Genomic DNA, 21,861 nt, shown 5'->3' with positions numbered 1-21,861 from the left:
GAACATCCTTGCTCCTCATACGTTGGAGACAACTTGAGGGTTGCTGTGCCGCGATAAACAATGCTCACACTGACTCGTGCACGCGTCACGTCGCGTCACGTAGCATCACATGAAGAGGCGACGCGAAGACTGCACTTGCAGTAATAACAAAGTATCATCGAATGAACTTTCTGGTACTCATCATAGTCGAATACAGCCTAGAGTCTCATCCGGTTATCATCGGTCTCCTAAGACCACACTGAGACGCTCGTCTAAGCAAACAAGCGAGTCCCGTGTTCTATACAGCCCGTCGCAGCGGCTTTGGACGAGTGCTCACTGGCCCAGGCTCACTAGGTGCCGCGTCGAATTCCCAATGCTACGTCTACAATGCAACCTTCTTCTCTTCAGCCGACCTTCTCCTCTGCAGAACAACCACGCATATGATGCTGACAACTATAGCGGATACTGATAGCATAGCTCCTATGATGGTGAAGACGTACGATTTGTCGCTCACCATGACTTCGAAGGCGAGGCTATTAGTAAACTTGGGTTCAAGAGGGATGACCAATATACTGCAAGAGCAATACATTTTTTTCTTGCTTTTAGTTAAGTAGTTGACTAATGGTATTTGAATTTAAATATTGTGTACTGGAGCGTTAAGTAGTATCCGCCATGCTACAAGACAGCGTGAAGCGTTCGATGGTCTGTTTGATGCTTCAGGACTACGACAAGAGCTACACAGTCTGCCTGTAAGTCCGACATCATAGGTTGCTAGGGAAAGACCCATTCTGGTTCGTGCCTAAAGCCATTCAATTTATATATCTATAATAAAAAAACGTCCCTCCGCTCATGTTTCTGGAAGTTGTGGTTCGCAGTCACCAGTGAGCTGCTAGTTGTACTGACGTACGCCAAGCACTGACATGGCCAAGTGGGGCTCGGACCAGGAAGCTACGGCGCCTGTGCCCATTCGGCTCACAACACGGCCCTTTCTAGAGAACTAAGTGTCCTTCTTCTTGTAGCTCTCCTTGTACCTTCGCATCTTGAAACAGTGTGCAAAAGGAAGCACTAGGTCTGGGCCAGTAGTTGTCTTGTGTCATCCGCACGCGCCAATACCGACCTTGGGAGCTTCCGACAACCACGTTGTGACCGCGTGACAAGTTCTATCTTCTCGCATTCGTTCATGAACCCCATCTCAACCACTAACGCCCATCATGGAAAGATCCAAGTCAAGGTTGAGTTCTCCAGAGCGAGCCAGTTCTGTGGCGTCAAGGGCTACGGCATCCCGTGCCAGCAGTCAGGAAAAGCTAGACGATATTGAAAAAGCATCAACTGCTGTCGGAAGCCCGCAAACCTCTCCACTTGAACACGATAGCATATTCAAGCCCGAAGCGGATCTTGGGAAACTCCCTGGTCATGGAAAGCCGCGCAGAGAGTCAGAATCTACCAAGTTTGGTGGTGAAGAAGAGAATCCAAATGTCAACGTATCGTTTCACAGACCATCTACTCCGTCTACTGTTCACAAACTCAAGGGCTCCACGTACCAAAATGTCGGCGAGAGCGGAATTAAGAGAATGCACAAATTCTCACTCTACGAAACCAGTACTCGCTTCTACCTCATTGGTGCCGATATCACGGACAGGCAGTTTCGCGTGCTGAAGATTGACCGGACTGCTGCACCTGGGCACTTGAACATCTTCGAAGATGACATTGTGTACAACCGGCGAGAGATGCACCAGCTTTTGGATACTATAGCTGATGGTAACAAAGCCACGGGAGGTATGAGGTTGAAGTGCAGCACTTGGGGTCTGTTGGGCTTCATCCGATTCACTGAGGCATATTACATGCTTCTGATATCGAAAAGATCACAGGTGGCCATGTTGGGCGGCCATTACATTTACCAAGTCGATGGCACAGACATGGTTCCACTGACGACTGGATCAACGTCAAGGTACCAGAAAGACCGCAATCCGGAAGAGGCGAGATTCTTGTCTATTCTCAACAACATGGACCTGAACCGATCCTTTTACTTTAGCTATTCCTACAACGTGACGAGAAGCTTGCAACAGAACATCATCCATCAACGGACTGCGCTTAGTGAAGGTATCTCCAACCCCGAGCGCGATTTCCAAGACATGTTTGTCTGGAACCATCATCTTCTGAACCCTGCGCGGGATGCATTGAAGAATGTGTACGACTGGTGCCACCCTGTGATACACGGATACGTGGACCAGTCTTCTCTGGATATATTCGGGCGACGAGTGTACCTTACCATTATTGCTCGGCGATCCAGATATTTCGCTGGTGCTCGCTTTCTCAAGCGCGGAACGAACGACCTCGGATATGTCGCCAATGATGTTGAGACAGAACAGATTGTGTCTGAGCAGACTACCACGTCTTTTCATGCCCCTGGACCACGATTGTATGCAAATCCATCCTACACATCCTACGTGCAGCATCGTGGTAGCATACCGTTATATTGGACCCAAGACAATACTGGCGTAACGCCAAAGCCCGACATCGACCTAAGCCTTGTAGACCCCTTCTACAGTGCGGCAGGACTACACTTTGACAACTTGTTCGATCGATATGGTGCTCCAGTATACGTTCTCAACCTCATCAAGGCGCGCGAGAGAACCCCGAGAGAATCGAAGTTGCTCTATGAATACAAACACGCCATCGACTACCTCAATCAATCCTTGCCGAATGACAAAAAGATAATATACGAAGCGTTCGACATGTCAAGGGCGGCCAAGACGAGAGGTCAAGACGTCATTGGCACTTTGGAAAATCTGGCTGAGAAGGTGTTGCGTAAGACTGGATTTTTTCGCAACGGCGATAACGAGTTCGATACGCCTCAAGTTCAAAACGGAGTAGCGCGAACCAATTGTATCGACTGCCTGGATAGAACCAATGCTGCTCAATTCGTCATTGGGAAGCGAGCACTAGGTCGACAGCTGCAAGCGCTGGGTGTCATATCTGGCAACACAGTAGAGTACGACTCCGACTGCGTTGAGCTCTTCACGCAGATGTTTCACGGGCACGGTGACACCATTGCGATCCAGTATGGTGGCTCACATCTGGTCAACACGATGGCTACGTATCGGAAAATCAATCAATGGCAGAGTAGTTCACGCGATATGGTTGAGAGCTTCAAGCGCTACTACCACAACTCATTCCTCGACTCCCAGCGTCAAGAGGCCTACAACTTGTTCTTGGGTAACTATACCTACCGTCAAGGCCAACCAATGTTATGGGACTTGTCGACAGACTATTACCTCCATCATCAAGATCCGAAAGCATTCCTTGAGCGCACACGACGCGATTATGTTCAATGGTACACACTCTCGCATCTTCAACAGCGCAGATTACCACCCTCAGTCATGCCAGCCCAGCCAACCGAGGAAACTGCGTTTGACTTCATCAGCTTCCGTGATGACTACTGGCTCGAATACTACAGACCACTAGCTATCTCTTCGTATCTCAAAATCTTTGCCTTCCGTCTAGCTAAGCCACGACCAGGTCGCGATAGCCGCGATGGAACATTTCCAACTCGCAAGGAAAACATGTCCCCGTTCGTCCCTCGCACCAAGCAACAAGACCACGACGCACAAGGAAGAGACGGAAAGAAAGGCCCTCGAAAAGGCGTCACTATACTTGATCCGTCCAGCGAGACAGAGGCAAAACCAAATCGTATCCCAGGTATTCGCGGTAGAGATTTGCATCTTAGCGTTGATTCATCTGTCCGACATTCGATTCTCCGAGATTCGCACTTTGAGACACATCCACCAGCTCCACCACCATCAGCATATCAGTCTCTGACTAATTCAACGTCAACTTCGACTGGCCTCTCATCTACAGTCAAGCCCGGCTTTAAACCAGCTGATAAAGCCCTAGTCCATCAGTGGACATTAACGCAATTCTACGAAAACAGCATGAATCCATCTGTATCCCACGGCGAAGAAGAAGAATATGCCCGCTATATTGAGCATCCACTCAATCTGCCCCTCGTAGTCAGCAGCGAAATGCCCAGCGCTGACGACCCCAGCGCCATGGAATTCTACGATTACCTTTCCATGACCGAAGGCAGCATCCCAGCACCAAAAGACTTTGACGAAGATGGCGTTCAGATCACGCTCTCTGATCTACCTCGCCTAGACACGGATCTCTCGTCTCACCACTCCTTCGCCCGCCCCATGACCTCACAGTCAGTAAGCACGCCCTTCTCCCACGCGCCCTCCTACTCGTACCCGCAAACGTACAATCTACACCCACACGTCTACTCTGATGTCCAGCAGCCGCCCCCACAGCCACAGTCTACCGGAAGCAAGTTTCAGACCCCAGAAGAGGACATTGAGGAGTTTGAAGAATTCTTGCGCGTCAAGGAGAACCCGCTGGATGTAGAGGAAGAGGATACGGCGAAGAAGAGGTATAAGGCGTATAGGCAGTGGTTGAGGGGCAAGAGTTTCTTCAAGCAGAGTAAGGTTGATCCTGAGTGGCAGGCACAGCTACCAGTAAGGTAGATAGGAGGAGATGGGATTTAGGGTATCATGTGCTTTGTTTCTGGCTACTTGAAATGTGTTTAATGTCGATGTGGCACTGTCACTGGCTGTACGACTCGTGGTCTTTGATAGTGCCTTGAGGGAACTCTTCGCCTAATCTTATACTATCTCATCTGTCATGCCTGCGAGTACTCCGGCGCCGACAATACCTCCATCTTTGGCCTCCTTGAGCGTGATTTGCTTGTTTTTGTTCGACGAAGAACCCTCCTCGACCAGGATATCTATCCATTGCTGACATGTCTGTAGCCACTTGGGGTATTGTGATATCGTTCCTCCGGCGTATGCTATTACCAGCTCTTCTATCTCGCGTTTCCCCTTTGCATGAGCACCGTTACTTGAGGCCTGTTGCTTGTCTAGTGCGACGTCACCCACACAGTTCAACAGTCCAACGCAAGCAGCCGCGATGAGAGCTGAAGAGCGCTGCTGGACAGCTTCGGCAATGTCCCGTATCAACTCCACCTTGTCGACAGTCCAGAAGAAATCGTCCGAATCTTCAGGATCTGGGTACCTGCTCTCGAGCTCTTCCTGTACGATGCGACCCCCCTTTCGCGCGACGACTTCCGACAGGAAGCGGGTTGGTAGGGCGTTCTTAAGCATCAGTGATGATGGTACGTGCACACTTTCTTCTTTTGACACAACATCGACAAACACTAATCGTACAATCTCGCCAAGATACCGCCCAGAGGTCATGTACTCGAATGGTTGGAAGCCCGGTGCATCGCTGTTGGCGTCGAGTGTCATGTCCCAGGACGTCTTGATGTTCAAGTCGACCAAGGGCTTGTCCGTGCCACGAATCGTCCACTCTGTGTTGATGACGACGGTTTCGACGGCATCAGGGTTTGAGAGTGCACTTCTCTTATCAGGATGAAGACTCTCTGGCTTCATTGGTACGGTTGCGTTGGTACCAGTACCGACGATGAGGCCCATGGCAACGCGGCTGTTGGGTGCTGCTTTGGCTGCATAGGCAAGGGATGCGAATGTTGCTACTGTGTCGTTTGTGATGGCCGCTACCCGTATCCTTGGTAATTGTGACTTGGAATGGTTGAGCTGGCTTACTGCATCATTGGTGTGGCAGTATCGCGCATATCCAGCGAGAAGCATCTTGCCCAGGTTCAGATCCGAAGTTATGGCGAATCCTTTGCCCATTGGTAGCAGAGTCGCTTCTGAAAGACGATCTTGTCTGCACTATGCTTTAGTAAGGTGTTACAATCTACGGGTGGATTTAGACTTACGCCATCGGGAAGCTGAAGGTGATGCCAAGCAGAATCTCATCGCCCAGAGGAGATGTAATATCTTTCATGGTCTCTTGCTCTTCAAGAGCACTCTTGACAACCTCGGCGATACAGTCACCAATCCAGGCAAACAAGTCTTCAGCTTGGTCCATCTTCAGGTGATCTCCAATGGGCCAGTCTCTGTCGTGGCTCCTCTTGATGCGAGCAAACACGTTTTCGCCAACCGTGCTACTCCGTGTCCGCTCATCCTCTGCGGCGCCATCTGGCTCTCCGATTAGCTCAACAAATCCGACTCTTAGATTCGTGCCACCAACATCGATGCTCAAGAATTTACCCTTCTCTTTCCCCGTGGGTAGTGCCGTGACGGGAGTGACTAGAAAGTGCTCGGTGGAAGACTTGGCCAGATGACTGTAAGTTGCCGAAAATTGCTGGGCTAGAGGAAGCAAAGTGCTCGTATTGATAAAGCCGGTCAATGCTTGAATCGCAGCCGATGCAGCGTCTTGTTGATCATCCGACGCCATGTTTCGGGTTGGTGCCGGGCTTCAGGAACGGATCTAGGGGAAGTGATGCAGGGCTGCCGCATGTGTTATCGAATCTGGAAGTGGAAGGCGGCCAGATGGAAAGGGGGGGATCAGCCTCGCGGATTGCAGAACAATTCAATGTCTGAGCAGGATAAGAAGAATGTCAACAAGGCAAAAAGTCATCTCATCATGAGCAAAGAAGCGAAAAGGAAAAGAGAGGCGTGGGATTGGCAGGCTTTACGCGCGCAGCAGATGAATGGTTCGTGAGGTAGGATTCGTGTAGCCCCTCCGAAGCTCGGTGTTACATGCGTGTAGAACGCCACACGGCTACAGCACGACGGGCACGACGGCCAATTGTTCCGCCGTGCTGTCCTCCTCGGCTCTTTTCACGTGTTTGGGAAGTGCACGCGTTGCGAGGAGTGTGAATAGGGCATCACGTCATACGGGAATGTGGCTTCTCGACGTGTGCAACGCTCACTAAATACAGAGTTTAGATTGTTTTGCTTTTGCTGGTACCTAGATCTGCCGCTCAAAGCCCTAGTCAGCCACGCTATCAGCAATAAGCCCGAACGCCTATCAGACCATCTTTCCCCATTTGACCATGTCCATCACATCACACAAGCCCATCGCATCTAGCAGACCAGCCCAACACTTCTAGCTCAGCACCGCAGCGTCCAGACCACCCGCCCATTACGCCTATACGAAGCCATAGATAAAAACCTCGCGTCGGCCCCGACACCGTCCCACGCAATGGAAGAGAAGGCGCCCCTCCTCCCGGACACGCACGAGCACATTAAGGCGCCGCCACCCGACGAGACAATGCCATCCCGCAAGACAAGGAGGACGCGACTCCAGATGGCGGCGTTTGTGTTGCTCTTCAGTCTGTTCTGGCTGGCACGCACCTTCACATGTACAGACATGCACGACGAGGCCGACACCAAGGTACCGGTCGATGTACACATCATGTCAAAGTGTCCGGATGCGCGCGACTGCCTGAAGAAGCTCGTCTTGCCCGCCATGGCCAACGTGTCGGACAAGGTAGACTTCCGCTTGAGCATGATAGGAAGGTACGTTGCATCGTCCCCGCGCAAGCAGCCGACGTAGCTGACACACATGCAGCCTGACAGCAGACGACGGCGTTGAATGCAAACACGGCCAAACAGAATGTCTAGGCGACATTGTCATGCTGTGCGCCGCATCCGAGTACCCCGATCCTAAACTCTACCTTGGCTTCACCAACTGCCTTACAAACGATTATTCCGAGATACCCGCCCGCTCCCTCATCGAAGACTGCGCACTGGAGCATGGCCTGGACTTTGGCGTGCTGAACGATTGCATGAGCAAGGAGAACGGCGCATATGGCATGGGTCTCTTGCGAGATAGCGTGCAGCATAGTAGCGATGTAGGCGTGACCACCAGCTGTACCGTGAGATTGGACGACAAAGTGCGCTGTGTTACCGATGGAGGCAAGTTCAAGGACTGCGAGGGTGGAGAAAAGCCAGAGGATCTGATTCGCGACATTGAAAGACTGTACGATGAGGCGCAGGGTTGGACATATTCATGAGCGGCGATTGAAATATTCTTTCCGGGCACATAGGATCGGCATTTGTAGATTGATATACCCAACACACCTCGCTTTCACTCGACGACACGCACCTATACACTCAGCAAAACTCGCGTCTCCTTGAAACTTGCTATGTCTTGATTTCAAAACGCCTCCCATGCGCGGAGGACCTAAACCAGTGCAAACAATAACTCCAATGCTAAACATGCACAAAATACCTCCCACTTATTTGTAGCCCCCTCTCATTGGAACTCGCCAAACTCGCCATCGTCGAAGCCCAAATCCTCCGCCGTCTGTTTGGGCGATTGAAAGCTGGCAGCATCAAAGTTCTGCCGACTTCTCCTCCTTTCCTCCTTGACACTCTTCGCACTTGGTGGCGGTGGCAGGAATCCGGGACCCCCACCCCCACTTCCCGGTGGCGGCTTTATACTGAACAGCGCATCTTGTTCGCTCTTGCGATCACCTTCCTCACTCTTCTCGCCTCCCTCATGTGATCTTGACCTGCGTCCCTTCAAGCCTCCCAGATTTATCGATATCGTTTCGCCGGCCTTGAGACTGAAATCGCGTTTTGGTTCTTCGGCGACGGGCGTTTGTGCGGATTTGGAGGAGCGGGATGATGATGTCGCAACGGGGTTTTGTTCAAAGCCAAGTACGCGACGGGCGTCTTGCAGCGCAATGCTAAAATCAAAGGCTTCGCTGCGTTCCTCGAAGCCCATACCCAGGATCGCCTTCCTGCCCTCGCCCACGACGGTGATGGCGAAGAAGCGGCTACTGTCCAATGCTTGCTCTACCGTCCTCTCACTTGTGTATGGCGCTGCGGCGAACAGGTCCCCCGTTTTTGGGTCTTCCAATAGGAGTGTTGTTGTGACCTTCTCCTCTGCATCGTCGTTGCTTTGTTGCTCCTCATTCGACGGTATTGACGTCTCGACGACGCGTAGTCGAGCCGTGAAGATTTGGAGCTTGTTGTTGTCGGCTGTCCAGGTCGAGGCCTGGTAGCCTTTTGTAGACGTCGCAGGTGGGATCTGGTAAATGTGGACTTTGGGCGCGAGGTAGAGGATGCGTTGGATGGCGGTCGAAGGGAGCGGTTTGCCAGTCAGAGGGTCGACGTTCATGATGGAGGGATTATTGTGCTCTGCACAAGTTTTCTACTGTTTGGCAATGCTCTCTGCTATGTTGGGGATGTCTTGCGATGGTTGTTGCAACATTCGTCGTCCCCTGGATCCAGAAAGTCGGGGGAGCTAGAATCTTAGCGGGGTAAGGGTTCACTCGAATCGCGAATCCTCCAATGCTGACTCTAAGATGCCAATAATGTTCGAGGGGCGCTCCGATTCAGGGTGGCTGTGATCTCAAACAGCGTTTGAAACCGGCGTGGTCGGAGGGATTGGAGGACATGACTGCCCTCGATTCTTCTTCAGCGGTGATGCGTTGGCACTGCAGGGTCTCCGCGCTTTTGGATGGAGAGACCCCGCCCATTCATATTCGTTGCGGGACATATGCAGCCCAGGTATGGTGACCGCTTAGCGCTGCGGAACATGCGTTAGATCGTGCTAGTTTCCACTTTCTACTCTGATATCGACATTCGCTATGCTTGGGTTTTTCTGATTCATCATGCTCAGGCGATCCAGGCAAGGCTTGCAGTCATCACGCGCTCACTCAGAAAAATGGCCATGGATGTTCTGGGTTGCTAGTCTACTTCCATCGCACAGGGTACGCGTGCTTGGTCTATTTTTGAGCTCAACAGCAAATCGACTACAGTCCACCAATCCGGATGAATATGTACAGGTCAAGTATATACAAGAAGGTCGAAGTAAAGTCGAGGGTCCGTCTCTAGATGTACGTGTAGCAGAAAGGTCCTCCCATAGTGCTCATCGCATCACCAACAGTGATGTTGCCAGGGTAGGCATGTCCGAGAGTCATGGTGTCGGTGAGCTTGGTGGCAGGGGCGGTAGGGTCACCCAGGGCAATCGTTCCGTAGATGGCATTGGTCCTGTTGGCAGGGTTCAAGTTCTGCCACGACCACCACACGCGGTCGATTTGGGCGTGGTGGAAGTAGAAGTATGGGTCACCTGTTTCGTTGTTAGCCGAACGTCTTTGTGAAGCTGACGTAAGAGAACATACCAGGCGAAGTGAAGAAGTCAGAACCAGGGTCAGCACCAACAGTGAAGTGACCAGCCCTAGTAGAATATTAGCATGTCTTGAATACGTCTTCCTTGAATACAACTTACGTATGCACACCCATGAATTCGGTGAAAGCTGGGTCACCACCTTGCATGTCGTACCAGAAGGTCTTCATGTCAGGGCTGTTGAGCAGCTTCACAACCATCTCATCGTTGGTCCACTGCCTGGAAGTCCAGGCAGAGATGTCACGCTTCAGACAGCGAGGGTTGTACCCAAGTCCCATGTTGGGGTCTGTAAAGTCGACGATCGGGTTGGGAGGCGTGCAGAGAGAGTCGGTGAAGACAGGACCAAGGTTGACAGACCAATCCTTGAATGGGCCAGACGTTACACAACCTCCACCAGTTCCCTTGGGGATCTTGATCAGAGGAGCATCATTGGTGGGGATACCGTAGAAGGTCTGGTTGCTGCATCCAGCGTCACCGTTACCGCCCATAGAGGTGGCAGAGCCATCCAAAGTAGGGCTCTTCATCGGGTTGTCAGCCCATCGGGGCCAGTTGTAGTATGGCTGATAGCCCTTGTAACCGCACTCGTTACGGAGGGTTTGCTCGTAAGCGTAGGTGAAGTAACGATGCCATGGGAGGAAGTTGCCAGTGTTGTGGATGGCAAATGTTTGCTTGATATGTGTTGCCACAAAGTCGTCTACAGATGTGGAGATGCGAAGTCAGAGTATGTCTCACATGCATTTCGTAAAGTCATAACTTACCGTATCTGTTCTTGCAGCCCGGGCACTCAGACTTGGGCGTCTTAGGAGGCAGCTTGGAGATGCACTGGACGGCTTTGACATAGTCGTTCTTCTCCGGTGTAGTAAAGGTTGCCCTAAGTCTATTAGCGTACAATCCACATCTCGGTTGCTGGCGCCTTACCATTCCTTGCGAACAATTAGGTTCAGGGGATTGCACTTCTTGAACTGGTCAGGCTTCTGGGTAGCCTGATAGATCTGCTGGTTGATGGCAGCAACACCAGCGTACAAATCAGCCTGCAGGATCTTGCCCCCGAGGACGTTGGGAGACACATTCTGCCTCTTGTCGAATGAGATGGCGGGAGAAGCCTCTTCGAAGGAAGGGATGGCGCTGGCTAGTGCTGCAGGAGCGAGCCAAAGGAATGCAGCAGTACGCATGATGGCGTTTCGAACCGGTTAAAGATGGGTGATCGAAGGTCTAGAGAGGCTTGTGAAGGATGAAGACGAGCAAGAGACTGAAACGGTCGAGGACGTTGAATAAGGTTCCGGATGAAAGGCCAACACAAGCTAGCGATTACTGTATTAATATTAGGAGATGAAAGAGGCGTGAGCAAAACGTGGCGATGCCCTGTCCAAAGTTTTGAGGCTGCATGTGCCTTCAAATACTCGCAGGAAGCAATCCAACACTCGCCTCCATCTAGTCTAATATCGGCATAGAATACCTGTGCTGTACAACATCGTACTGTTTTCAGACCCATTAGCTCGGTTTGTTGTTTCCGGGCAGGTAATGATAGGCATTGAGTCAGTCGGTGTGGCCCTTTAGCTTATGGCATACTGATGTTTTATTCGCCAATAACCTTGAGGCGTTCGAAGGGGTTCGAAAAGCTCCTTGGTGCATGCTCTACCACCGAATAGGCGGCTGGCGGCTGGCGAATGCCGAGGTCGCCTTGTGGGATTTGACAAGGCGTTTTCAAAACTCCGCTACACTTGGGTTCGCATGAGTCTCGCCCCTATAGGTGAGTGGAAGGAAGGATTTGGGGCGGATTTAACGCCTGTAAACGAGTGTAAGACGCGTTAGCGGGCGGACACCATTGGATGCCTGGCTATCGGAGCTCTCGGCTGCGAATTCACCAAAAGTGGGCAGGGTAGTGGGTAGAATGGGATTGTCAGGGACTGGTATAAGTGGCTGCAAGAAGTGGATGCTAAGCCGTGTGGGCTACTACACTTTTTTTTGAAATGGCTTCACCGAGGAAGACATACCGGCGCCTGAACACGTCCCAGCACAAGTGCTAGCTGGTCGTGATCGATGTGCTCGGGTTCTATCCTGAAGCAGATTTACATATCGATCTGACCAGGCTGTTCGGTCAGGGGAGTGAATGGACAAATCGAAGCATAATCCTGGTGAAAGCTTCGGCTTGACCAGGCGCCACTTTAGTTTACCCGGCCGCGTCGCATGATGTCCGGGTGCGGGATTGAGGGGAAGGGCGTCAGGCTTCTGGAAATACATCGGTACCTGCTATATTCTGCTTGTAGTCCGATGAACATGATGGATCGACCAATTGGTACCTGGTACCAGGTGCTTTGACAGGCATTCATGCTTAGGCAATATGCATTAAGGAGGCTAATAAAAGTTTTGATCGGAGACCCTGTCCACGGAGAGAAGCTCTGGAGTCCTGGACTACGAACGGGAGGGGGGAATAAGGTAGGCGGCCCGCCTGGTCACGCTATCTCGGGACAACTGCCAAAGACCGGATAATTGAAGTCCCCGCGGGAGCGGCTTGGTCGCGCCTGAACGATTAGCGCGAACAACTAGCGCCTGCCAATACTCGACCACCGTCCCGTTTACTCATCTAACATGCGACCACCTACTTCGTCTGCGGCAGGTCCGCATTTCGCCTAACAAATTACCTACCTAATCCTCCGACTGTCACTGTACTGGTAGCTTTCCGATGGCTTTTACTTTGATACGCGACACGGGAGCAACACGCATATCTCACGAGAACATTTGCGCAGCGCTGTGCGACGCAGCTGAGCAGTACTGTTCTCGTGACTAACAGATGGAGGACAGTCGTGATGGTGATTGGCACAGAACCAGAATCCCCACTATGGAAGGAAGAGGTCTGAGACTGGCCCATGACCAGGGTATGTTCGTTTAGACAACGCGCAGCTTGTCTCCATCTCCGTGCACAAGACTACACTCGTCTCGACTATGAGCCATTGACGGGAACGCATGACAGCTCTACGTAAAGGGAAAGTCGCTACGGTAATCCAATAATCCTTCAGTAAAACAGCACTTTGCGTCCAGAAAGCGTTGCTTCCATGTGTAAGCACCTACTCCTACTCAGACTGCGAATCGCGCAGAGTAACTTCTACGGGAAGTTGTTGTTGGAACTCCGTCTCCCAAGAGCGGAATTGATCGTCTGCAGTCTGTATGTTCCTTGTTTATGATCGTGGTTTTAGCCCTGGATCACTGAGTGGACGGTCCGGACCGTTCGGAATCCGCAGTGTCGATGGAGGAGGTTGTATCGTCGATACGTTCTGTTGCTGCGCAGTCGTGTCTTGCATGCATTCCCTCTTGCGCATGAAGAAAGCAATGAAAGTATCTGTCTTGATGCTCAAGACGTAGCAGTTGAGCGGCACGTCAGAAGATGAAGGATTAGACTTTGCGACTGCAGAGCCACTGATGACCTCGAGAACGGCTCGGCACTGAAACCGCCACTCCGGTTATTCCTAAGCTGCACGACCCTGCCGAGCCGTCGTGTCTACATTAAAGTTGCGTACCATGCATATACGGAAGTGCAATTATTGGTCAAAGCCAGTATTACTCGAGACATGTGTTCGCTTGCTCGCAGTTCAGGATCTTTACAATCTGCATGTGCCTAAGTGCTACTTTGGAAACAGCCTGCAGAAAGTGTTCCTGAACAATGCTCTAATAGCCTGGACACCTACGTCCAAGCAACAAGATCTACTCATCGCTTTCTCGTCGATTGCGCAACCGTTGACATGGAGTACCATGCCATTGTTTCGAGACAGGAAGGGGGGCCGCCGATGATGCCAGCTCGGTCACCAGAATACATGGCTGAGAACCAGGCTGGACGCCTGCTGGCAGTGGAAGGTTCCTTGTTCGCGTTGTCGACAGCCGCTATACTGATGCGATTCTACGTCCGGATCTTCATGCTGAAGACCTTTGGTTGGGATGGTACGTATGATCCACCGATCCGAAGTTGTGGCAGACATGACTGACTGTAACAGACGCTATGATGGCGATTGCTTTGGTAGGTTTCCATACTCTTACTACGCATGCGTTCTGGTGCGAAGTCACTGAGGAAGGGTCGGTTGCTGATTATAACCTTGCAGGCTCTTAGTTCCACCACCTTGGGACTATTCTTAAAGGTCATCGGTCTGGGTCTCGGAAAACACGCCGAAGCCTTCCCACTGGAGAACATATTCCCATTTTTCAAAGTCATGTACTTCTACTCGATATTCATCATCGCTGCCTACAGCTTCATCAAGCTCTCCATCGGATTCTTCTTGTTGCGACTTGCGGACCGAACCAAATGGCGGCCATTCCTTATCGGCATGCTGGGTAAGTTAACATGCCTGAACTTCGAAGGTCAAGCAACTGACAAACAAATAGTCTTTATTGGTGTTTTTACCATTGGTTCGACCTTTGCTATCATTTTCCAATGTATTCCGGTGCAAGCAGGGTGGGACTACACCCTACGCCCACCGACCGGGTACGCATTCCATCTACGCCCTATATCGTCCACGATATATACTAACACGATTGCAGAACTGCAAAATGCTACGACGCTAATATCTTTAAGAACGTTGGTGTCTTCAACTCGTCCATCAACATCGCCACCGATCTGCTTTTCGCTCTGATTCCCATACCAATGGTGTGGCGGTTGCAGGTTACAATCCAAACGCGCATTGGGTTGGCAGTCATCCTGAGTCTGGGACTTTTCGCCTCTGCAATAGCCATCTACAAAACACCGATGCAGTACAACTTCTTCAAAATTACGGATTGGTCCGGTGACGGAGCATGGTATTATATCTGGCAGCAGTACGTGCTCATACTTTCCAATTCAACTGTAAGCTTCGACTAATACTTCAAATAGAGTCGAAATGCACGTGGGCATCATCGCCGCCTGTCTACCTACCATGAAACCCCTTTTCGCGAACTTCTTCGGCCAAATGCGTTCCCTCGCTACAAAAGGCCGCACCACTGGGTCCAACGGCCTCAACAGCACGCCTTTCCGTTCCAATGGATACATGAAGCAAGATGACATGCGCCCCGGTAACTCATTCGCTATGAAAAACATGAGTGAAAATTCCTCGTCGACCGGCCGGGACCCGTATACTGAGGACGCTGTGCTGGGTAAGGATACATATCATGCCGAGGCGGGACGGGGAAGGGGAATGAGCAGACCGAGGAGTCAAGCTGGGGAGAGCGATGAAAGTATCTTGGATCATGAGGTTGGCAGGGGTAACAGGAGGAGTGTGCTCCCCAGGGGTATGACGATCGTAAGGACAACCGAGGTAAACATCTCGAGGTAGCCTGAATTACGATGCTGGCAAGTTGTACATATTCGATCGGTCCAGTTGTTGCTGTATTGCATTGCGAGAGATACCCTTGGCAACAGCCCTTCTTCATTGCGCGATGTTTGTAGGAGTACATAGTAACGGTCGTCTCATATGTGGCGCATTCTCTTGAGTATAAAAATTTCATCAAATTCTAGTCTATCGTATAAATCGTATCTATAGCCTTTCTATGCCGTCGAACGTTTCAGTCTATGGTGATGCCTTGGGATAATTCTCTCCCCCACATAGTCTGTCTACGCCGCAGCCACTGCCGTGCGCACATCATCAAAAGGATTTGGTATCTACTGCGCCGCAACATAGGCGGTCCCAACTCCCAGGACCAGGAACCAGGAATGGTCTTCCCGAGACCAAATTTCGGCAATCCCATTTATTTCTTGGTCTGAACTTCAATTCCAGCAGCGCCACTCTTGTACGCCTCGTAGCCTTCCTTGGCAGCAGCCTGGACAGTGGTCTTGCCCTCTACAATGCTCTTGCACTTGGTCAGGATATTGGACCAGTCCTCGAAGACTGTGAATGGCACGTCCTCGCGCGCGCAGTAGCTGATCAGGTCGTGACCCTTCTTGGCGAAGAGCAAGTCTGTTTCGCGTGCTGCAGAGAGATCTGATACACCGTCGCCGGCGTAGAACATTGTTGGTCGGAGGTCCCCGGGCAGACTGGAGTACTTTCGCAGCTCGATGGACTTGTCGTGACCAAAACCAGACTCGGGGTGCTTGAAGAGGATTGTCCATCCACCCTCTTCGTTGATGTTCTTTCCTTCCCTGGGGCCGACGTGGTTGCCCAAGACCTGCATCTTGCTTGCATCTGGGCCGACCAACTTCTCCAACAAGGCCTTGATTACGGGCTCCATTCCCGAACTCAGTACCACAACTGGGATGTTGTTCTCCAGCGACCACTCGAAGAAGGCCTTGAATCCGGGGTCCAACTTGATGTTGTCGACGAGGTATTGGATGCATTGGTCGTAGGGCTTTGTGACACTGTCCATCATATCTTGGAAGGAGTCGCGGAAAGTGATTTCGTTGTTGAGGCAGGCGATGTTTCCGGCGCGGCGCTTGTCGCGGCCGTAGCCAATGTTGTCGGTCATGAAGTCATTGGAGTCTTGGAGGGTGATTGTGCCGTCAAAGTCGGTGAAGAAGATGAACTAGGCGTTGTCAGTATAAGAGGTAGCCAAGACGATTGAGAAGTTGTACCTTTGGGTTGCTCTTCATGGCAGGCAGTTCTGCCAAATCAATCTGTGTGGAACCCATGGTGTATGTGACGGAAACGAGCGACTGTGTTGCTGGTTCTACGTCTTGACTGTGGAAGTAGAAGTAAAGGGCGCTCGGCGATATCAACAACTTCTCAAAGATTAGATGGAGGGGCACTAGGGAAGCCCTGAATCGGAATGCCGGCAGACGTGCAAGTAAGGGACGCTGGCTAAAGGGCCAGTCATCGTCATGCCGCAACCCCACGCGCCTTGGCACGTCGCCTGCGCTCGATGCGACGCCGCCCGCTTCGGGGGTCCGCATTTTGGCCCTTTTTCGTCATTCGTCATACAGCTCAGGCGCTCTTCATGTGAGGGTAGAGACAAGAATGAGGCCACTGCTTCAGCATGCTTCACGTTCGGTTGTCGCCAATACGGTAGCGCCTTCGTCACCATCTCTGAGCAATGTTGCTCGCAGCGCATCGTCCGTCTTGTCGAGGTGTCGCCATCGCACAGCTCCTGGTGCGTTGAGGTGGCATGCAAAGACGCCGTTGAGCGCCAACCCATCTGCACAATGGTCGCAACGTACTTTCACAAGCTCAACAAGATGGAGGGAACAAGGAAGACCACCAAAGCCATCGGATCCCATCGCAATGCCGCCGCCCGCAAACGACTCCAATCCTATACAGCAACCTCCGACCAAGCTATCAGGAGCCCCGCCATCACCAGAGGATCAGGAGCGGTTAGAGAGGAGACTCAATGCTATACTCGAGGATCAAATGGCTATCAAACGAGCCGCAGAAACTTCGGTGGCCGCATTGCAAGAACCGCCCGCTCCCAAGATTGAACAGCCTCCTCCAAAAGAATCGGAACCACCCACAAAGGATGAGCCCTTGGATAATATTGCTCGCGTACCGGACGAACACCTGCCTTCGCATCAAGAGAAGCAGCGATGGAGCCTCTCAAAACGCTTCTCCAATGCCATGGATGAGCTGCTACCGAAGCTTGCCGTCGTCACACAAAAGGTCAATACATACACTGGAACCGACTACTCTGGCGTCGAGGCACTCAGGAGGGAGATCAAAGAGCAGGGTATATGCAATCACCTTGTACCGCTCCGACGCAGCAGCTAACACCGTGCAGAGAAACTTGTCAAGGCCCGCCGTCTAGCCATCGACTCCGCTAAACAAGCCCTCGACACCGCCCTCGCCCACCAAGCTACCTCGCAAAAAGAAGTCGTCGCTCTCCTGGAGCGTAAACATTCATGGTCAAATGGCGACCTTGAACGTTACATGGCCCTCATTCGCTCCGAACACATCAATGATCAAGCCGTTCGGGAAGCCAAGGACGCCGTCGCAAACGCCGAAAATGCTTTGGAAGACGCGCGAGCACAACTGGAAAAGAGGGAACGTGCGCAATACCACGAAGAGCAGATCTGGAGCGACACCATCCGAAGGAACAGTACTTGGGTCACGTTTGGCCTCATGGGTGTCAATATCTTCCTGTTGCTATTGAGTTTGGCAATCTTGGAGCCGTGGCGAAGGAGGAGGATGGTCAGGGAAATCAAGAAGGCTTTGGAGGCGCAGCATCAGATTGCTATGGATGCTGCAGCGTCATCGGCTGCTGCTACTGCACTTGTGCCCGTGTCAGCCACGCAAGGTCTAACAGCAATTGAGGAAGACATCGACAGGGTTGTTGATCGTACAGACGCACCTGCCAAGGCACCGCTCGTGGTTGCCGACGAGGTCGTTGAGGAGTCCCCAACAGCGGGAACAAACATCGTATCGTCGGTCGAACCTGAACTCGTTCCCGAAGTCGTCCAGGAATCCGCTGTAACTGTTGAAGCTGAGGCTCTTACTCCTGAAGAAGAGACCCTGACACCAGAGGAACGCGTTACCATTGCTGAAGAAATCTCGTCATCTCACACCACTCCCCCCTCCAAACTAGAAAGCTGGCAGCAAAAGGCTAGCTTCATAGCACATGACATTGTTAGCGATCGCGTCATTTCAATGCGGCGGATCGACTATACCAGCGCCATCCTCCAAGGCGCTGCGGCTGGGGCTGTCATCACAGCGAGCATCATTGCTATGCTGAGGCCGAATTGAAGTATCTAGCTTTTGTACGAATAGTATTTATATCTGAAGAATGTATATAATCCATCAATTGAGGCGTTGCCATTCGCCTCAATTGCTTGTACAATGTCGTGTAGTGCATTATTCTCCTCACTAATTATACCAACCAGGGAGTCGAGCTTCTCCATGCGTGGCACAACCACCGCTTTGATCGCATTTACGACCCAATATGTGCAACGTTGTCGCGAAAACGACTATGGGTTTCCACATATCCCCCCTTGCCCGACATTTCATGGCAGACCGAAGACCTTGATATGGATCAACATCAGCTGCGCAAGCAGCAATTTGTTAGATCTTCTTCAGCTCGTGTAGTGCGTTGTCACGAGCATGGGCCAGAGCCGCTGTTTCTATCCCTTAAGACAACCCTCTGGTTGTGTTTGGCTTCAGAGGCACACCTAAGTACTGCCGAGCAGTACAGATAGGAGTGCCAGGAGCAAGGATATGGTATCGGTCAAGCAGCACGCAGTGATGGCTAGGGCCCGTATCCAGTATCCGACAAGCCAGGCTTAGCAGATGAAAAAAACGCAGAGTCCCAAGTCTGCCTACTCGCTCATGTCCTCACTCTCGTTGTCGTCGTCAATCCTAGCAAGCACCTCGTCCTCCACTTTCCTCTCTTTATCAACTGCCTTCTCCACTTTCTGTAGCATGGGCAGCTCTCCGGCGCCATCCCAGGCTCTTGCTCTCTTGATAATGTGCTGTGACCGTCGGATAACCTCCTGTTCCGCCTTTTTGATGGTACCACTAACCCGCACGACTCTTATCACGACAGGTATATCGAGAGGTTTGGGAAGGTGAGTGATGTATGTGAGGGCTGCCCAGACCATTTGGTAGTGGTCTCGTGGACATCGTATTATGGCGGTGCTGGTTGAGGGAGAGCAATAATTGACTGTGCACGTCATTAGTACGGCCATCAAAATCCCCCGAGGCCTTTGCAACATACCTTTCAGTCCCGAAGACACCATACCCGAGCCATAGTCGCCAAACAGCTCTTCAACACCGTCCCGTATCATACGTATGATAAGACCCTGCTTAAGGGCATCGGGCGTCGGCGAGTGAATTTGAATGGCGTCCGAAAGTTGCGTCTTGCTCTTCGCGGGAGGCTCCGGGTATAGGAAGTTGACTACCAGGTAGCGGTTCTTTACGCGCACCATGCTGGCTCAAACTGTGTTGTGTGTCTCTGCGTAGCGGTGGAGTATGCGCGAGCTGGGAGAGTGTGGGGTGTCCAAGTGAAAGGCAAACGAAACACGGAAATTAAAATGACAGGCAGACCCTCGCTGCTACGCGATCGTAACCACCGCAACTGGAAGTCTTCGAAATTGATACCTGCGACAACTCCCGTTTACGCGCATGGAAGACGCGAAGTTGACTAAAATCGCAAGCAAGCCCCATCAATCAATCGCAAGCGCAATCCATGCATTAGCGCATGAGGCGTGAACCGTCTTGGCTATGACGCACATGGCTAGAGGCAGCGTCCCCAGCTTTAGTGGCACTCCTTCCGCAGCAGCACCAACACCATCAACGGCTACCACTACAACAGACCCACATCATCATCATCATCACCACCACGCTCTAGTCTCTCGAGGGCTCATATCCTACTCGAAATCTCCTTCGAATCCCAAATCACGCAAACAACCGAAAGCGCCCCCGGCTACGCGCAGAGCCCTTGGTCTTCCTCCGCCAACCTTGAACATGGCGTCTTCGTCTTCTTCCACGCCGCTGCTCTAGTATGGCCTCTCTAATACATGATACAAATTGGAAACACCATTAACTGATAAAATCACAGCGCATGCATAGCTCACAACACAACCGTCTTGACCGAACACACCGCCTCGGCCTCCTCTAATGCCTCCTCTCTCGTCTCTCTCGTCCTCCCACGCATCGCCCACGACAAATCCGCCCACAAAACCATCGATCAATCCAAGTTCTTCATTCATTGCCTCGTCAAGTCGCCTTCAGACTTCCCCAACAACCAGTCCACGGCCGGCGGCCTCACCTTCCTCGTTATCGCTGAACGCGACCTCGGCCAGCGCATACCCTTTGGCTTCCTGACGAACCTCGAGAAGAAGTTCTTTGCTGAATTCGAGCCTGGAAGCACAAACTTCCATGACTTGCCGCCGTATGGGTGTGCGAGTTTCAACGGCGCGTTGAAGAGGATGATGGTAGAGCAGGGTGGTACTCAGGCTGGACAACAGGATGCGCTCAGGACGGCGCAGCGCGAGATCGAGGGCGTAAGGGAAATCATGACAGAGAACATTGAACGTGTGCTAGAAAGGGGCGAGCATATGAGTGTCCTGGTTGATAAGACTGGCAGACTGGGTGAGAATGCGAGGGACTTCAGGGTCAGGTCACGGACGCTAAAGAGGAGGATGTGGTGGAAGAACGTCAAATTGATGGTACTGCTAACGCTGGTTGTCATCTTTTTGATCTACCTATTTGTCGGCTTCGGCTGTGGTCTTCCTGGTAAGTTCACTGAACATGGCAGAATCTCGTTAGTTTGTATCCGCCTGCCTGGTGTAGACGGCGACACCCTGAGAACGAGCACTTTCGTAACTCACTATCTCTCGAATCACAAGCTAACGAACATCAGGTTGGGGGCGATGCCTCGGCCACTAAACTCCTGCCACTACTGGCACAATACCATTGCTTTCCGAAAAGCGACAAGGACTTCACGAAGCGTACACGACGTGCTCAGAGAGATTGATGTTCTTACGCAAAGTTCGACGACTTCGCGCAACGTGGGGAATCTGTTTCCATTGTATACACCAAGGGCGAGGCGTCCGGCGTCTTCCCTCTTCCCGGCAGTAGTAATGACTACCTTTGTTTCCAATTCCGTTGTGTTTGATCCCACCGTTCCATCGACTCCAAACCATGCAGATCCCTATCCATAATACCGCCGATAATTACCCAGTCCGATTGATGTACCGATCTTCCTCTCAACTCCGATCCATATTCCCAACCTCGATCAGAGGACCCACCCAAACGCCAAAAGAAAACGAAATAAAAATGAAATGACTTTCCCCCTCTTTGAAAATATACAAGAATAACACCGAAACGTGCTGCAGAAAAAGTGAAATAGCTTCCCCCCATCCTGATGTTGATAATTATACATCATATATATACCGTTAACCCGTGGCCAAAACTCCGTGGAAATGCTTTTGAGTATCTATCTACAATCTTTGCTGATGATGCTCGTCTATGTCATGGTATAAACTCGAAAGGAAAGTATGCGGAA

The 21,861-nt window shown here is 51.6% G+C and overlaps 10 protein-coding genes across 10 annotated transcripts; 5 read left to right on the top strand and 5 right to left on the bottom strand.

The window, feature by feature from the left end:
- Positions 1–846: 846 nt before the first annotated feature.
- On the top strand, positions 847–4,568 carry CC77DRAFT_105568 (polyphosphoinositide phosphatase). Its single transcript, XM_018527840.1, has one exon. It carries the CDS (start codon positions 1,191–1,193, stop codon positions 4,497–4,499), a length of 3,309 nt encoding a protein of 1,102 aa, XP_018385638.1. The 5' UTR covers positions 847–1,190; the 3' UTR covers positions 4,500–4,568.
- Positions 4,569–6,620, bottom strand: CC77DRAFT_114194 (hexokinase-2). Its single transcript, XM_018530106.1, has 2 exons — positions 5,771–6,620; positions 4,569–5,718 (listed from the first exon to the last, which is right to left on the bottom strand). Exons 1-2 carry the CDS (start codon positions 6,289–6,291, stop codon positions 4,638–4,640), a joined length of 1,602 nt encoding a protein of 533 aa, XP_018385637.1. The 5' UTR covers positions 6,292–6,620; the 3' UTR covers positions 4,569–4,637.
- A 421-nt stretch (positions 6,621–7,041) lies between these two features.
- CC77DRAFT_1031466 (hypothetical protein) lies at positions 7,042–7,855 on the top strand (the record flags this gene model as incomplete). Its single annotated transcript, XM_018526668.1, has 2 exons — positions 7,042–7,358; positions 7,411–7,855. 2 exons carry the CDS (start codon positions 7,042–7,044, stop codon positions 7,853–7,855), a joined length of 762 nt encoding a protein of 253 aa, XP_018385636.1.
- A 22-nt stretch (positions 7,856–7,877) lies between these two features.
- CC77DRAFT_1020745 (adaptin ear-binding coat-associated protein 1 NECAP-1) lies at positions 7,878–9,387 on the bottom strand. Its single transcript, XM_018525127.1, has one exon. It carries the CDS (start codon positions 8,965–8,967, stop codon positions 8,098–8,100), a length of 870 nt encoding a protein of 289 aa, XP_018385635.1. The 5' UTR covers positions 8,968–9,387; the 3' UTR covers positions 7,878–8,097.
- On the bottom strand, positions 9,325–11,421 carry CC77DRAFT_108295 (Di-copper centre-containing protein). Its single transcript, XM_018529374.1, has 5 exons — positions 10,897–11,421; positions 10,737–10,849; positions 10,081–10,672; positions 9,974–10,029; positions 9,325–9,921 (listed from the first exon to the last, which is right to left on the bottom strand). The coding sequence occupies exons 1-5, from the start codon at positions 11,148–11,150 to the stop codon at positions 9,683–9,685; spliced, it is 1,254 nt and encodes a 417-aa protein (XP_018385634.1). The 5' UTR covers positions 11,151–11,421; the 3' UTR covers positions 9,325–9,682.
- A 2,294-nt stretch (positions 11,422–13,715) lies between these two features.
- On the top strand, positions 13,716–15,272 carry CC77DRAFT_1009101 (hypothetical protein; the record flags this gene model as incomplete). Its single annotated transcript, XM_018523574.1, has 6 exons — positions 13,716–13,911; positions 13,965–13,987; positions 14,070–14,298; positions 14,350–14,449; positions 14,506–14,778; positions 14,834–15,272. The coding sequence occupies 6 exons, from the start codon at positions 13,716–13,718 to the stop codon at positions 15,270–15,272; spliced, it is 1,260 nt and encodes a 419-aa protein (XP_018385633.1).
- Positions 15,273–15,478: 206 nt separating this feature from the next.
- CC77DRAFT_963633 (hypothetical protein) lies at positions 15,479–16,756 on the bottom strand. The gene is made up of 2 exons (XM_018535671.1): positions 16,505–16,756; positions 15,479–16,455 (listed from the first exon to the last, which is right to left on the bottom strand). Exons 1-2 carry the CDS (start codon positions 16,559–16,561, stop codon positions 15,685–15,687), a joined length of 828 nt encoding a protein of 275 aa, XP_018385632.1. The 5' UTR covers positions 16,562–16,756; the 3' UTR covers positions 15,479–15,684.
- A 64-nt stretch (positions 16,757–16,820) lies between these two features.
- CC77DRAFT_1020741 (mitochondrion biogenesis protein) lies at positions 16,821–18,967 on the top strand. The gene is made up of 2 exons (XM_018525126.1): positions 16,821–17,589; positions 17,641–18,967. Exons 1-2 carry the CDS (start codon positions 17,151–17,153, stop codon positions 18,600–18,602), a joined length of 1,401 nt encoding a protein of 466 aa, XP_018385631.1. The 5' UTR covers positions 16,821–17,150; the 3' UTR covers positions 18,603–18,967.
- A 204-nt stretch (positions 18,968–19,171) lies between these two features.
- On the bottom strand, positions 19,172–19,780 carry CC77DRAFT_989767 (hypothetical protein; the record flags this gene model as incomplete). Its single annotated transcript, XM_018536294.1, has 2 exons — positions 19,172–19,515; positions 19,570–19,780. 2 exons carry the CDS (start codon positions 19,778–19,780, stop codon positions 19,172–19,174), a joined length of 555 nt encoding a protein of 184 aa, XP_018385630.1.
- A 538-nt stretch (positions 19,781–20,318) lies between these two features.
- On the top strand, positions 20,319–21,242 carry CC77DRAFT_935955 (vesicle-associated membrane protein-like protein; the record flags this gene model as incomplete). Its single annotated transcript, XM_018534470.1, has 3 exons — positions 20,319–20,353; positions 20,413–21,089; positions 21,217–21,242. 3 exons carry the CDS (start codon positions 20,319–20,321, stop codon positions 21,240–21,242), a joined length of 738 nt encoding a protein of 245 aa, XP_018385629.1.
- Positions 21,243–21,861: the final 619 nt, after the last annotated feature.

The sequence above is a fragment of the Alternaria alternata genome (assembly GCF_001642055.1).
Source record: "Alternaria alternata strain SRC1lrK2f unplaced genomic scaffold CC77scaffold_11, whole genome shotgun sequence".
NCBI lineage: Eukaryota > Fungi > Ascomycota > Dothideomycetes > Pleosporales > Pleosporaceae > Alternaria > Alternaria alternata.
The sequence above is the reverse complement of the archived record's forward strand: the minus strand, read 5'-3'. Positions and strand labels throughout refer to the sequence as shown.

Bases quoted from the DNA above. Each gene is read 5' to 3' on its own strand.
- CC77DRAFT_114194 (XM_018530106.1), bottom strand. From the start codon at position 6,291: ATGGCGTCGGATGATCAACAAGACGCTGCATCGGCTGCGATTCAAGCA. The intron at 5,719-5,770 runs GTAAGTCTAAAT...AGCATAGTGCAG, and splicing joins ACCTTCAGCTTCCCGATGGC to ACAAGATCGTCTTTCAGAAG.
- CC77DRAFT_108295 (XM_018529374.1), bottom strand. From the start codon at position 11,150: ATGCGTACTGCTGCATTCCTTTGGCTCGCTCCTGCAGCACTAGCCAGC. The intron at 10,030-10,080 runs GTAAGTTGTATT...ATATTCTACTAG, and splicing joins GAATTCATGGGTGTGCATAC to GGCTGGTCACTTCACTGTTG. The intron at 9,922-9,973 runs GTATGTTCTCTT...ACAACGAAACAG, and splicing joins TGACTTCTTCACTTCGCCTG to GTGACCCATACTTCTACTTC.
- CC77DRAFT_1020741 (XM_018525126.1), top strand. From the start codon at position 17,151: ATGCCGCCGCCCGCAAACGACTCCAATCCTATACAGCAACCTCCGACC. The intron at 17,590-17,640 runs GTATATGCAATC...AACACCGTGCAG, and splicing joins GAGGGAGATCAAAGAGCAGG to AGAAACTTGTCAAGGCCCGC.
- CC77DRAFT_963633 (XM_018535671.1), bottom strand. From the start codon at position 16,561: ATGGGTTCCACACAGATTGATTTGGCAGAACTGCCTGCCATGAAGAGC. The intron at 16,456-16,504 runs GTACAACTTCTC...GACAACGCCTAG, and splicing joins CCATGAAGAGCAACCCAAAG to TTCATCTTCTTCACCGACTT.
- CC77DRAFT_1020745 (XM_018525127.1), bottom strand. From the start codon at position 8,967: ATGAACGTCGACCCTCTGACTGGCAAACCGCTCCCTTCGACCGCCATC.
- CC77DRAFT_105568 (XM_018527840.1), top strand. From the start codon at position 1,191: ATGGAAAGATCCAAGTCAAGGTTGAGTTCTCCAGAGCGAGCCAGTTCT.